The following is a 16,514-nucleotide window of genomic DNA, read 5'->3' as shown; positions in this document are numbered from 1 at the left end:
GAAGTATGTGTTTGTTTCTTTAACAATAATTGTGGTCATAGGGGAAAAAAAAACAAATCTTGGAGAAAATAAACCTGGGGTTGCATTATTCTTCAGTAGTTCAAGAATACATAGTTTACCTACGGTTAGTCAAAAGAGCGTCTGTAAAAATACATTCCAAAAATATCCTGTATGTTTAATGTTTATTGTTTTTTGTTTTCTTCTGTGTTTGTCTTGCTCAGAGTGCAGCAGCAGCTCCAAGTCCTGTACTCGGAAACATTCCTCCCAGTGATGGCTTACCAGGAGGACCTATTCCTCCAGGATTCTTTCAGGTAAGCTTTTTCTCATTGTGCCTTCTCGAAATTCTGGACCTCTCCGTGGCACATTCTTTGTCTTTAGTTTCTTCGATTACTAGGTCCCAGCTAAGTACACTGCTTACAGTTGATACTACATCAGCAGCTTAAGTGCAGATATATTGTAAGATAACTTTGAGGTTAAGAGAGTTATGCCGCCTTAATCTTAATTGTGCTAATTTGTAAAAGGTATGAAATTAACGTGCAAGTTCAACTTTGCAGTTTTGCTAGCTTTGTTAGTATAAAATTTTCTTAGGTGTAGTACTAATGTGAAATACATGAAAATAAGAGTATGTTATGAAGGTTTTCATGCAGTATATTAAAGAACTTTGTTATTCTCAAGTCTTTTTTTTCACGATCATGGTATGTATTAAATTGCCGCATAAAATTGTGTTCTAAAGTGAAATGTTACTTTTATATATTTTAAAAATACTTTGTTTTTAGCAGCTTACATTGGGACTAAAGGGTTGGATGGGTTCATAGATGTCATAACTGGTGTGAGTTGATGACTAAAGTAGTGAGGGAAATAAGTGTTTAAAAAAAAATGTAAACGTGTGTTGGTCTTTCTCTGTCATTAGATTATAGTGTAATACTTGAAAACTGTAGCTCACCTTCCTGGCTTTACCCAGGTGGTATTTTCAAACTTTGCTTTTTATTGTGTGAAAAATTATACCAATTTATTATCGCGATTTGTGTTAGCTGTTGGATTATGACCACTCTGTGTGACATTTTGTTTATTATGGTGACATTGAGGGCTGGTGGACATGGACAGAGTATTGCATCAAAAACCAGACCTGTGCAGTTTCGATACCACAGAGAAGTAGTGGTAAGCAGATGCAGTGGTGGCATAACAAAAGTTTACACTTGCAGTTATAAATAGCAGTAAATAAGTCTAGAAATTATATGGCCCCATCTGTGGTGGTTTGGGGTCATGACTTAAATATGGGGAAATGCTTGATTAAAGAAAAATTTTAATGTAATGTTCAGGAAATGGACCAAGATTTCTTAAGGCTTATGGGAGGTAAAATTCCTTTTTGAAACTAAAATAAAAAAAATCCTGCTATTCTGTCTTGCTTTCATTTAGAAACCATTGCTTAGAGAAGAAAAGATACAATGCACATGTATGTAAAATTTGATGAGTTTACCCTGCATGCATGAGTCATTTAACCTAGCTCTGGGATAATGGTACTTCATATTGTGCGTTGTTTCTAATGAGATTCAGCTGAGCAGAGAATGCATCCTGAAACCGTCATGGCACCAATTTAGGGCTGCAAGACAGGCTAAAAGTAGCATACCTGAGCAAAGTCATTAAAATAAAAATGAAATAACAAATCAGGCTAAATTTCCCTAACAGTGCAGAAAGGAACCACAGCCCTCACGTAATCTTAATCCAGGGAAAAGACACTGTCAAGATTTTTGTAATTCTCACATCTATTTTGAACAATACATAAGAAGACGTATGGATTGATGTGCAGGATTTTTTTTAAGAAGGAAAAATACTTTTTCATAAGATTGGGTTTTCCTACCAAAACCATAATAGATGTCTTAGCAGGGTTGCTTTAAAAGATTGCATTTTGCGGCTGCTAATAAAGGCTTTTTCATTCTCAGTCCATTCATTATTGGGAATTCTGAGGCTGGTATCTAAAATTTCTGGCATTAAAGCTATCTGGTGATGTTTTTATTTTGTACAAAGACTGTTTATACACATTTGTTTGTCAATTAAGAGGTATAATTTTATTTCTGTGACTTCTTTTCTTAGAATAGACATGACAGTCTGAAGTTAATTTTCGCAACTTGTCTTTTTGGGTAACTGCCATGTTATTTATAGAGTTATTGCTGGCTTGCTGTCTTTAAGTTCCTGTAAATAGGATGCAATATTCAATGATAGTGTGAAGTGGCACTATCTAATTATTTGTTTCAGTTAAAATATCTTGCTGTTCTATAATTTGTTCCTTGAGAAAGGATGAGTTATCTGTGTGCCTTTCCTACTAATTAACTTTTCTTCTTTCTTGCCTTCTTTAGAGAAAATTTTAAAGTTTACGTTACTGTACATTTATTGTAGCCATTTCTCACCCTTATAAAAGAACTGCAGGTGCAAATGTGATCAGCTTTCACCAGCTTCCCCTCCCTTTTTAATTTGGGTAATTTCAATTACTCTTCTGTTGTGCTGTTAATTAGGGTACCCTCTAATCAGCACCATTATCACAGTGGAATTCATGTTTGGTGAAGCTGCTAAACAAACTCTTGCAAAATTGCTAAATGGCTAATTAATGTCTGTTAATTAAGAAAATTGCTCGTGGTAACAAACCATGTTGTAGCTGGCAGCAGTTAACATTAACACTTGTTGAAAGTTGGTATTTTCTTAGGCAGTTTTTCCAATCTCTGACTAATCTAATTAGATAGTTACGGTTAAGAACCTTATCCATTAACCATTCATTTTCGGAAGTGAAATATATTTAGTATTAACTTTAGTGTTTACTATTTTCCTGTCAGTTGTATATCTGGAGTTTGTGATATTTTTAGATGTTTAGTTTTTTCATGCTTATTATCACATTGTATAAATGCAATTGACATGGCTCAGCACCTGTACTGATTTAACCTAGCCAACACAATGAGGATCTTAAGTTGCATGTCTCACTAATATAAATGCTGTGCTTGCGTATGTATGTCTGTGTGTGTGTGTATATATATATATGTATATATATATATATATATATATATATATATACACACACACACACACAGTAATCCCTCCTCGATCGCGGGGGTTGCGTTCCAGAACCCCCCGCGATAGGTGAAAATCCGCAAGTAGAAACCATATGTTTGTATGGTTATTTTTATATATTTTAAGCCCTTATAAACTCTCCCACACTGTTTATAAATATTCCCAGAGTTATACAGCATAATCCCTTTGTATTCTCTTAGATATTAGGTAAGATTCATTGAAATTATGTATATAAACACACTGTTTATATACAGTAAAACCTAAATATTATTTTAAAGATATTGAGTGTCTCCGATATCACATATGTTACAGCATTTACGATAGACAGGCCACCAGCAATAAATATGTACAATGCAAGAAAAATAGTATACAGTAAATGTGTGTACAGTGACACTAAATGTACATACATGTACTAAGTACTGTAAGTAGAAAATTAATTATGGTTACTCACCAACAATGACACGATGACTTGTCCGATAACAATGAGTTTAATTTTGCTACACAACAAAGGAGGGCTTTACAGCCCTTCCAAAGGAGCCACTTCAGGCAATTGTGTAGCACTGCCGTTGTTCTTCTTCTGGCAGTCTTCAATCCAAATCCCTAAAGCAGATTCCATCCAGACTACTACCTTATTACATCCACTTACAACTCGTTTTGCACCCTGGTTAAAAGGACACTGCGGCGTAGATCTTATATTCCTTTCCTACTTTTAAATAAAAAGAATCGTAGCCTTCAACAAATCCAAAGCGTTTACCTTTTCGCAATCGTTAACATCTTCCGTTTGCGCTTGGGCATGGCCCCTGAAGCAGTAGCAGATCATTTTTGAGCCATAATGAAGGGCTTGACTATGCACAAAGATAAACACAAAAGAGCACAACTCTTTACACAGCAAAACACGTTGATGCTGAATGAGCGAGACGAGACTTCCTGGTTAACACTGCATTCAGCACGCAGGAACTTAACTGCGTGCTCTGAATGGTTAGCTTCTCAGTCAGGAGAACTTAACTGCGTGCTCTGATTGGTTAGCTTCTCAGTCATCCGCCAATAGCGTCCCTTGTATGAAATCAACTGGGCAAACCAACTGAGGAAGCATGTACAGGAAGTAAAAAGACACATTGTCCACAGAACCCGCGAAGCAGCGAAAAATCCACGTTATATATTTAATTATGCTTTCATATAAAGTCCAGCGATAGAGTGAAGCCTCGAAAGTCGGCGATATAGCGAGGATTACTGTATATATATATGCCAAGTTGACTGAGAGATTAACTCATAAACAAAAAGGCTGTTTTCCGCTTGGTTAAAGAGCAGAAATTTGATAGAACAGTACATTTAGGCCAGTGTAGATATCCACTAAGAGAGTACATTTTAGTATATTCATATTTATGGGTAAAATCAACCCATCCTCTCGGTAGAAAAACTTTTTTCTACACAGTTAAAAAAAAAAAAAAGATGGGGTGGAATGCCACATGTAAAAATGAGATATGAAGTGGATGAAGGAAAGTCAGTTGAAGCTCAGAACAGATGTGGTTAGAATGTTCCCTCCATGAGTACACACAGTACTCTCAATTTTGTCAGTTTCTTCTTAATCCCCATGATGTGAAATAAAATACATAGTATTTCAAACTTGATTGGATGGGGTGGCAGATGTGGGGCCCTTGGTGGCAATATATGCAATATTCTGGAGAACTTGGGTGGGTTCCCTTTGGGATCAGAGAGCAATGTGCTGCTATGCTGCAGCTCAAAAAACACATACTGGCAAGTACTGATACAATACAAGCCCACTTCAAGCCCTGGCTACAACACAAGCTAAGAGCAGCAGCAAGACTTGGTCCGTTTAAATGCTTTTGCAGCTTAGTAAAGGGCTCCACCACAGACAGAACACAGAGGAGGTAGACATTGTACATAATTCATCATATTATTTCTTTTTACCCATTCTTTAATGTAGAATGGTTATAATCATGTGTTAACGTTCTCTTTCTATTCAAACTAACCATCCCAACTTTCAATTGCCTCTGCTTATTTGACAGTTTGATTGCAAGTAACCTACTGCCTATAGTCAGGGAAAAGTAATCAACAGCAAAGGATTAAGCTGGGTGGTCTTTGCCTTGATTGACATGTGATAAAGCCTTCATGAAAAGAGGTCTACTCAAACAAATAGCACCAGCAATTAAATAGCCATTTGGAGATGTGTTGTCCAGAAGAGTCGAATTATGAAAAAGATAATTGTAAAATAAAGTCTCTAATAATAATACAATAATTACATTGCCTTTCTTAATAATTAGATGTCTTTTCATAATTATTAAATGTCTTTTATTATTCTTTTTTCACAGTTTATTGACTCATTTATATTGTGACAGCAAGAGGGCACAACTGAACATCAGACACAACTCCACCAAACATAGAAAATAAAAATTATTTATTACCCAGAGACTCACAGGCTTTTATGGTCAATCCAGCAGTATACTTCGTGATTGATTAAGCTGCTCGGTCTCCTTCCACTCCTCCATGTTAGTTTTGTTGTCTGTCTCCCAACTCTGCCATATGATATAGAATGGCTCCTTTGGGACCACTTCTGGTGTCGTGGCATTGCATATGGAAAGCTCTTCTGGGTTATATGTAAGCTTCCTGCTAGGGTAATGATACCACCTGTTGTGCTGGGGAGGTGTTACTCAAAAGATCCACTCGTCCATCCATTATTTGATCATTCCATATTGGACAGAAACTTGAGGACTAATCCCGGTCTGGTTGTGTTGTCTCCATTCTTGTGCTTTATCCATTACGGTCTCCTAGCTGGGATGCCAATCCATCTAGTCTGGCTCTTAATGTATATCACTGTACTTTATGTGCAATTTTTGCATAATTGCCATTTTATTTAATTTTTGTAAAAATGGTATTCCATATTGAGCCAGTAGAACAGTCAAGTATTGAGTAATACCATTTCCCCACTGCTTTAGGTCTCTGAATTAGAGATGCAAATTTCAATTGCTTTTCATAATCAATATTCAAACCTTTTGTTCAATATATAACTGTTAATCAATAAAAAGAAACAATCTGCTTAATAACACAGAAGATAATACTGTGATAAATTTCCCAGAAAATTATTCATGTATTATGCATGTATAAATGTGCTTTAATGGTAAGCTAAATTATGTTACAAACTCTTGTCAGTATTCTAAACAGTTTATGTTTAGGAGTAGAATCATATTGGCATGCTCAAAATTGTCAGCTGTGTGCTAAGCCTGTTAGCTGGTAGGGCTCCCACATGCCTTTAAAACTTGCTGGCACACACACACAAAATAGTTTTCTCTAAGGATAGAACATACTTCCTAGTGTTCCCAAAGAATATGCTATGCAAATTAAGCAGAAAACTCCTTGTGTTGTAATTTCTGAATTAAATTAGTCCATGCTGGTACAAAATAAAAAAGAAAACTATTAATAATAATAATAATAAAAAGCAGTATTTAACACTAAAATTACCAGAGCCTACGAGAAAACTTGTGGGGGTTGAGGGTTGTTAGAGCATGATTGTGATTGAGAGAATAAAGCTGAAAACAGCTAACTTTTACAAGTACCATAAATTTATAGCCAATGTCCCATATATTTGTAAAAAAAAAAGTTTTTATAAAAATTTCAGAAAAGAATTTTTTACTTTTTTTTTTTTTTTTTTTTAACTACTAGTACATATTTTAAACAAAATATAGCTTTTTATAAACATTTCTGTAATAATATATTGAGAATAAATAATAATAAAACACTTAGCATGTCTGGCTCTGAGTGTGCAATGAATGCACACACACAATTTAATTAAAAATACAAAGGTTTTCAATAAATTGACTAAACTCTCAAAGTAGCTTATGTATGCAGAATCCCACTAAACAGACACTTCAAAATGAAAAATGTAATTTTAAAGTTTTTTTTTCTTTTCTGTGCAACAGAATGGCAAAGCATCATGTAAATATCTGACCACCACAATATTCCACCACTGATAAGTCTGTTTCACCATCATGACTTTATTCAGTTTTTTTTTTGTTTTTAGTCTGCAGCAATAGTTCAAATTAGTTCATCACAGTGAACATCGATGTTGTATGTTGATGAAATGTCCTGGTTATTTTTCTTTGCAGCAAAATAAGTGATTTAATTTGTGTGGAGCTCAATTTTTCCTTTGCTATGTAATATCTGGAGCTTATTTTAACTGAAAGTTCATGTCTTTTTGCATCATAATTATTTTTTTTGTCTGGACATATTTTGCCATAGCTGATTCTTTGGCACATTAGCTTGCAGCCACCAAACTGTTGCAGGCTGCTGTGTAATTCTAATGTTTGAAACGGTGTGATCCTATCAACAAAATCTGTTTTACCTGCTAAACTAGTCTTGCTGCAGCAGTACTTGCACATCATCTTGTCTCCAGATTGTATAAATGCCCAGAGAGCCAGCTTGTCTTGAACTTTCGCTTTTCTGCTCCACTCTACATGTGCGATACTCCTTTCAGTTTCAGTGGTTGTGCTGTGGGATTTGCCACTACATTTGCTACTTTGTTCTATGTGTATGGTGCTGGAGTCTTCAATTTTCTTTGCATGCAAGACTGAGAAAAAACAGTTTTCTGTTCAGATAGGAACTTGGGATTCTTTGCATTTATTTTCTTGTAAGCACATGTTAAATGTGTTTGCAAGCATGTAATGCAGCACCATAATTTACCAAAATTACTGTGTCAAAAAACAGACAAAAAAAAGTATGGCAAGTGAAAATCTGAATGTTTACTAGCTATTGCTAATGACATACATTTTTTTTTTTCACCTATCATGAAATTCTGTTGCATATGCGCAGTGAAGAGGGATGAACTCTAACTTAAGTTATTCCTAACTTCTAACTGAAAGTCATGTAATTATGCCAAGCTTAGGAAACATTGCCTTCATATATTTGTATCACATAATGCTGAAGTAGAGAAAAGCCAAGCAAAATGGTGCCTTTTATTGGCTAACTAAAAAGATTACATCATGCCTGAAGAAGGGGCCTGACTTGCCTCGAAAGCTTGTATATTGTAATCTTTTTAGTTAGTCAATAAAAGGTGTCATTTTGCTTGGCTTTTCTGTACATTCATAATGGCTAAAACAGGACAACACCCTAGTACTATAATGCTGAAGTGAAATTCAACTTATTGGGATGACAGTAATCTTCCTCCTTTACAGAGCCTGTAATGGTATGTTACCCCAAATGTTCATGCATCACCATTGTGCTCTTGTGCAATATGTGGTCAGCCTTGCACATTTGCAATTCACTGCCTTTTTGTTTGATTTTGCGTTGAGAGTGAAGTGCTCTCAAGCTATATTAGTCTTAGATCATGCAGTCTTTTCTGTCACTTGCTTACTGTTTCCCATTTTTCAAATGCCTTCAAAACTGAATGAAGCAGTTATGCCATTGAATGTCAGAATGTACTTGGCCTAATGACATAATCAACTAATCAGTGAAAGTGATTCATGGCCAACATTTTTAATAAATGATTATCAGCGCTTTCCCCCAACTTATGCCGATTAGTTGTTGTAGCCCTACAGGCTTTACTCAGACAGCAGTCTACAACACATTTGCAAAAAAAAAAAAAAACAATACTTCTGCAAAATAACATAGTCGTTTAATTCTTTTTTTGGAAGTAGTGGGAATAATCTTCCATAGTAATGCATATGTTTTTTTTTTTTTTTTTTTTTTGTAACCCAAGTATTTTTACTTAATGACAATATGTACTTTAAGTTACTCCTTACTTTAAAAAGTAAGCAAGGTTCCCATTAATGGCAAAGTTAGTATGTGCATTTGTCCAACAAGTTCTTCCTCTGAGATAATTTTCTGCATTTCTGGCAACATAGTGACACCAGTGGGATTTCTTAAGACAGATTAAGTAAATAGATTTCCTTGCCCAAAGTCGCATAGTAAGTGAAGAGCACGATTGACTGTGATTATGGATGACAAGGAAATGGCCCATTCTGGTCATAATACATTGTTTATTTTGATTATGTTACCATGTGTATTAGTTGTTATTTATGTCATATCTGCACTGTAGAACTTATGTTTACAAAGCCTAAAAGGCAACAGAAATGCAATTTTTATTTATATGCTCCAATGTTCAATGCCAATAAAAGGCTCTTCTTCTTTATACTATGTATGTGTATTATTAAATTATTATTAAGTTTACTCAATAATAGTGGCATGAAATGAACAGAAAAAGTTAATTAAACAATATATTGCAATTATTTGTATGACAGTTAATCATCCACTTAAATCTTGGTTTGCTTATACTGAAAACGTTCAACTCATTTTTGTAATGTTGAAACCAAACTGCACACACTATTTTATGTAGGGTCACTAATGCATTATACAGCTTAAGCATAATCTCCCTTTATTTACACTCTACATACAGTGCTGCATAACAACCTAACATCCCGTTAGCCTTCTTAATTACCTCTGTTCACGGTCTGGATGTGGGCAATAAAAAGTCCACAGCAACTATTGGGTCCTTCTCATAAGGTGTACTTTCAAATTTCAAATCTCCAGTTGTATAATTGTACCTGATATTTTTAATTGCTATGTTTAATAGTTTTTACGTCAATGCTTTACCTAACAACATTTCATTACCCCAAGTCTGAATTATATCCAAGTCCATCAATAATAATTCTCCTGACTTCAGAATAGTCATTCTACTACAGTCGTGGCCGAAACTATCGGCACCCCTGGAATTTTCCCAGAAAATGCACCATTTCTCCCAGAAAATTGTTGCAATTACAATTGTTTCGGTATACACGTGTTTATTTCCTTTATGTGCATTGGAACAACAAAAAAAAACAGAGAAAAAAAGCCAAATCTGACATTTCACTCAAAACTCAAAAACCGGGCTGGACAAAATTATTGGCACCCTCAGCTTAATATTTGGTTGCACGCACTTTGGAAAAAAATAACTGAAATCAAGCGCTTCCTATAACCATCTACAAGCTGGTGTGAGAAGAAGAGACAAGAGACATGGCAAGGGTTGGGGCAGCCACTCGTTTAATTTGGTATCCTGGCAGCAAACGATTCATGATTGAGTCAAGTTTACAAGACAGAGTCCAAAACAGAACTGCCTTCCAGGGAAAAGGTGTGAGGCTTGATAGGAAGTTTGGGGGAAGTGATGTCGTCCTTGGGGCCGGGACCGGAAGTGATGTGTCCCGAATCGAGGTGGTGGCTTCTGGTGGGATTTCCCGGGAAAGACCTACAGGGAACTTAGACCATCAATGTAAACCACCCCAAGGTCAGATGTATTATCATTCATCTCTAAGCCCTTAAGCTGCCTCCTATGCACACGTGTGTGACATTGGTTACACCTCTCAACTGGAATTTTCGACCTCTCCTTTTGCAAACTGCTCAAATTCTCCCAGATTTGAAGGACGCCTTCTCCCAACAGCAATTTTGAGATCTCTGCATAAGTGACTCATTGCTGGCCACTTCAGAACTCTCCAGCGCTTTGTCTTCAACCATTTCTGGGTGCTTTTAGAGGTATGTTTGGGGCCATTGTCCTGCTGGAACACCTGTGACCTCTGATGTAGACCCAGGCTTCTGACACTGGGCGCTACATTCCGCCCCAATATCTTTTGGTAGTCTTCTGATTTCATTTTGCCTTGCACACAGTCAAGGCATCCAGTGCCAGAGGCAGCAAAACATATCCCAAAACATCTTAGAACCTCCACCATGTTTGACTGTAGGTACTTTGTTCTTTTCTTCGTAGGCCTCATTCCGTTTTCTGTAAACAGTAGAGTGATGAGCTTTGCCCAAAAGCTCTACCTTGGTCTCATCTGTCCACAGGATGTTCGCCCAGAAGTATTTTGGCTTCCTCAAGTACATTTCGGCAAACTCCAGCGTGGTTTTTTTATGTTTCTGTGTCAGCAGTGGGGTCCTCCTGGCTCTCCTACCATAGCGTTTCATTTTGTTCAGATGTCGACGGATAGTTTGAGCTGACACTATTGCACCCTGAGTCTGCAGAACAGCTTGAATATGTTTTGAAGTTGATTGGGGCTGTTTATCCACCATTCGGACTATCCTTCGTTGCAGTCTTTTATCAATTTTTCTCTTCCGTCCACATCCAGGGAGATTAGCTACAGTGCCATGTGTTGTGAACTTCTTGATTTTGTTGCATACAGTGGACAAAAAAAACATGAAGATCTCTGGAGATGGACTTGTAGCCTTGAGATTGTTGATATTTTTCCACAATTTTTGTTCTCAACTCCTCAGACAATTCTCTGCTATTCTTTCTGTTCTCCATGCTTAGTGTGGCACACTCAGACACACAACAGAAAGGTTGAGTCAACTTTTCTCCATTTTAACTGGCTTCAGGTGTGATTGCTATATTGCCAACACCTGTTTCTTGCCACAGGTGAGTTCAAACGAGCATCATATGCTTGAAATAAAACGATTTACCCACAATTTTGAAAAGGTGCCAATAATTGTGTCCGACCCATTTTTGGAGTTCTGTGTGACATGATGTCAGATTTGGCTATTTTTCTCTGTTTTTTGTGTTGTTCCAATGCACATAAAGGAAATAAACGTGTATACCAAAACATTTGTAATTGCAACAATTTTCAGGGAGAAATGGTGCATTTTCTGGGAAAATTCCAGGGGTGCTGATAATTTCGGCCATGACTGCAAGTTAAGTGGCATCATTAAACTTAACCAGCTTTTTGATTAGCCGATACAGTGGAACCTCGGTTCACGGCCATAATTCGTTCCAAAACACTGGTCGTAAACCAATTTGGTCGTGAACCGAAGTAATTTCCCCCATAGGATTGTATGTAAATACAATTTATCCGTTCCAGACTGTACGAACTGTATGTAAATATATTTTTTAAGCACAAATATAGTTAATCATACCATAGATTGCACAGCGTAATAGTAAACCAAATATAAAAACATTGAATAACACTGAGAAAACCTAAACTAACACCGCAAGAGTTCGCGCTGTAGCGCTATGAACCGCTTGCTAAAAACACTTTTTTTTAATAAGTTTTAATCACAGGGAAAAAAAATAAACATTTGAAAAATAATAAACCACCAAGAAACGTAACATTGCAACAATGCACGCTATGAACTGATTGCTGTAAACAGAAGTGAAGTGGAGGTTAAAATCCAATAGAAAAAAGTCTTCATTAAATACGAGGTTAAAACAATGCTTGGATCTCTCTTTAAAAACGAGCCTTATGCGTCCAGCCGTCTCTCTCTCTGTTGCGCGCTTGTATGTCTCTCTCTCTGTCTCTTGCGCGTGCTCTTGTGTGCGTCTGTGTGTGTCTCACTCTCTCTCGCTGCACAGAGAATGCACAGGGAGAGACTGAACATGTGTGGAAATCATCGGCGCGTATAAACCGAAAGGGAAACTGGCTTGTTCGTATACTGAGTCTGTGGTCGTGAACAGATGCAAAAGTTGGCCTTTTACGACTTTCTGGTCGTAAACCGATTTGTACATGTTCCCGAGACGTTCGTGAACCGAGGTTCCACTGTACTTTGTTATATTAAAAAGACCATGGGTCACATCACCGATACTTAAGGGACATCACTTTTAATTTCACTTTATTCAGAAAAGGTATCTTATAACATAATACTTTGCTTTCTGAGTTTAAGCCAATGTTGCATCCACCTACAAATTGCACCTTTGAACCCCATCTTTATCTAACTTGATCACAAGGATCTCATGTGGGACCTCATGAAAGCCTTCTGAAAGTCAGGATAAATATCATATGCACTTTCTTGATCATATATACTGCTTAAAAAATTAAGGGAATACTTAAATCACACATCGGATCTCAATTAAGAAATTATTCAAGCCAAAAATCTTTACTGAGTAAATACTATATGCACTACTGACAATGTCTGAGCATACTTCTTATGAGATGGCAGATGATATCCAGTGAGATCTCCTCCCAGACTTGGATCAGGGCATCATTGAGCTCCTGGACAATCTGTTGCGCTACTTAGTGGCATTGAATGCATTAATACATAACGTCTCAGATTTTCTCAATTGGATTCAGGTCTGGGAATCACGCGGGCTGGTCAGTGGCATCAATGCTTTAGTTATCCATGAACTGCCTACACACTCTGGCCAAATGAGGCTAGGCATTGCCTTGCACCAGGAGGAACTTGAGGCCCACTGCACCAGCATAAGGTTTGACAGTGGTTCTCAGTATTTCTTCCCAGCACCTAACAGCAGTCAGGATACCGTAGCCTAGCATGTGGAGGTCTCTGTGACTCTCCCAGGTATACGCCTGCAGGTCATCATTAACCCACTTCTAAACTGGTCATGTTGGATGATGTTGCAGGCTTCATAATGTTCACTGTATATCTCCAGACTCTCTCATGTCTGTCACATGTGCTCAGTGTGAACCTTGTCTCATCTGTGAAGACAATGGGGCGCCAATGCCACAGCTGCCAGTTGTGTATTCTGTGGCAAATACAATTGAACTGCAAAAACAGATCCCACTAGAGGATGGCAGGCTCTCATGCCACCCTTCTGGAGTCTATTGGTTAGAAACATGCACACTAATAGTCAGCTGGAGGTCATTTTCTAGAGCTCTGGCAGTACTCCTCTTGTTCCTCCTTTGACAAAGGAGCAGATACCACCTTCAAACATAGACAAAGGAGCAGATACATTTCCTTAATAATTGTACAAGGGACCATAAAAGACAACTGACTAATAATAGATCAAGGCTCTCTGGATGGTTGGTGTAAAACACACAGTTCAGGTAAATAGGCAGGGGCATACCCATGTAATGATTTAAAAACTAGCAACATAACTTTAAAGTCAATTCTGAAACCAACAGCCAACCAATGTAAAGAACCTAATATTGGAGAAACAATCAAACTTTCTTGCCCCAACCAAAAAGCAGCATTATGGACTTTGTCTGGAATACAATGTTTGCAAAAGTTGGTAGCTTTATCAAGATCCCCAAGAGCCCAGAAGTTTCATACCAATTTGAGCTTTGGCAAGGGGGCCAGCTATCAGCACTTCCATTTTGTTTTGATTAATATCAAGAAAATTGTCAGCCATCCCGGATCATGATTCAAAAAGTCAATTATGCAGCCAATTAATTGCATAGTTACAAACAGGAATATAAATCAGTGTATCATCCGCATAACATGGAAAGAAATATTACATTTCCTATAAATAGCTTCCTATAGAATGAAGATATGTAGAAAAGAAAATAGTACCCAAAATGGATTCCTGAGGAAAACCATATTTAACAGGAGCAGTACACAAGAAAGTGGAAAACACTGAGAAGTCTCTACCAGTGAGTTATGACCTGAACTAGAGTAGCCCGTTTAAGCCCCACCCAGATGTTCAAGCCACAACGGCAAGATCTAGATCTCATGGTCAAAAGCTGAAGAAAGGTATGGAAAGACAAGGACTGCAGCCCCACCTGAGTCAGCAATGAGAGATATGTCATTAAATATTTTCAGGAGGGCTGCCTCAATACCATGAAAACACTGAAAACCAGATTGGTACTGTAGATCTCAAATTGTTGGAGTTAAGATGATCAACCAATTGATTATAACATTCTTTGTAATATTTCGGCCAGAAATAAAGAAAATTAGTTAACACTTCTGGATCTAAGTCTGCCTTTTTTAGACAAGGTCGGACTACTGCATGCTTAAAAAATAAAGCATTGATAATAGCTAACAAAAATGGACCCAGAACATCAAAAGCTTCAACTAAGAGGGGTGGTGGAATAGCATCAAGAAGACTTGAAAGAAAGTTTAAGTGTGTCAGTAGTACTTTTTAGCTGTGAAAGTGAAACAACATGAAAAGATTCCAACACATTGCCATGATTGACAACAGGAAGTACATAGCCTGTTGGAACAATGCCAGAGCGGATAATATCAATTTTGCTGAGAAAGAATGAAAAAAACTGCTCACATGAAAGAACAGTACTATTTAATCCCATCTTTGAATGGGGATAAATAGCTGCATTAATTATTAATATATATAATAATTGTTATGCAATATTAGTGCATGTTATTTCATAATCATTGTTATATTTTCTTCAGAGAGCTGTAGTTTTAAACCTTTGTAACCAGTAATACTTGTGCTTAAACATTACAGATCCTGTGAATAGCGCCTCACATTGTTTAAACTGCGTCAGTACTTTCAAGCTTTTTTAATGACAGTGCCATGTGCGTGACATTCTAAGTACAAAATAGTGTTTATTCATTATTATCTTTTGCAGTATAAATAGTGTTTATTGCAACTTGTTCCCAATTATTATAATCTCACAGTATTTAGTTAATTAATGTTCTTATTTATTATCTGCATTTATTATAGTTGGTTTAAAAGAATATTACTTTTCTTTCTCTGCTTTGCTAAAGGAAACCACACAAACACACACATACAGTATGTTTCACTTCTATAATCACCATTATCTAACCCTGGTGTAAACAACTTCTTGAAGATGTGAGTGGCATGGATTTGTATTTTAATAAATGATTGTTTGGACATCTCCACTTTCTCACTGTTCTTACCTGTGGCGATTGCACCTGTTAAGTGGTTTCCTTGTGTTTGAACTGTGTTGTCCTGACAACCAGGGGTATATTAGTTTTTGCATTGTTTATTGTGGTTGTAAATTAACAAAATTAGTTTTCTGTACAATGGACTTGAAGTGCATCGCACAAAAACAAATCAGAAAACACAAAAAAAAAATTGGAAACACAAATTAGAAAAACAAATTGAATGTGCAAAAACAAATCAGAAAATGGCAAAAACAAATTGAATATGCAAAAATAAATCTGAAAACACAAACACAAATTGTATACACAAAAACAAATCAGAAACAATAAATACAAATGAAGTAGCACATAAACAAAAGGACAAATGCCCAAACAAATGGAGAAGTATGAAATCAACCAGAGCAGCACATAAACCAAAACGAAGCGGAAAAAACATTGAAAACTAAAAGTTTATCGTGATTCAGTGCAATCTTTTCAATGAGTGGTGTTTTGGAAGCGAGAGCACTGAAAGGTTAAAGAGATTTATCTTTTTCACATATTTTTATATACTGTACTTTTGTTAGAAATTATAACATTTGCATAACTTTGAGCACTCTCTGCCAGAGCAGTGTTTAAAGTATTACAAATGTTTCAGAATTTTTAATTGGTAGTGAAGCTATAACTCGATGCTTACAGCCCTCTGCCTTGTAAAACGTTTGATACTTGCATTATGTTTATTTCTTAAGTATACACGCTACTGATATGTATTAACATACGCAATGTAGTGTTCCTATGGCAAGTTGTATTCATATATTAACTTTTCACATCAGCACTGTTGTAGTATTAGGTGTGAGCCTAAAATGTATTGTAATGACTCGGGAGTGAGAGAAAAGGGAAATGGAATCAGCTGCTTTAAGCCAGAATGCTGGGAGGTGGCCCTAAAAATAAATACTGTTAGCTTCTTCATTTCATAC

The 16,514-nt window shown here is 36.6% G+C and overlaps 1 protein-coding gene across 11 annotated transcripts in view; it reads left to right on the top strand.

Moving 5' to 3' along the window:
* The window catches only part of ssbp3a (single stranded DNA binding protein 3a), a 206,700-nt gene that overhangs the window by 96,436 nt on the left and 93,750 nt on the right, over nucleotides 1-16,514 (top strand). For all 11 annotated transcript variants that reach the window (XM_039736135.1, XM_039736133.1, XM_039736131.1 and 8 more), the window contains exon 5: nucleotides 222-311. In XM_039736135.1, the coding sequence (XP_039592069.1) occupies nucleotides 222-311 (90 nt within the window). The remainder of the gene's footprint in view (nucleotides 1-221; nucleotides 312-16,514) is intronic.

This window comes from Polypterus senegalus, chromosome 14 (assembly GCF_016835505.1).
Source record: "Polypterus senegalus isolate Bchr_013 chromosome 14, ASM1683550v1, whole genome shotgun sequence".
Taxonomy (NCBI): Eukaryota; Metazoa; Chordata; class Cladistia; order Polypteriformes; family Polypteridae; genus Polypterus; species Polypterus senegalus.
The sequence above is the reverse complement of the archived record's forward strand: the minus strand, read 5'-3'. Positions and strand labels throughout refer to the sequence as shown.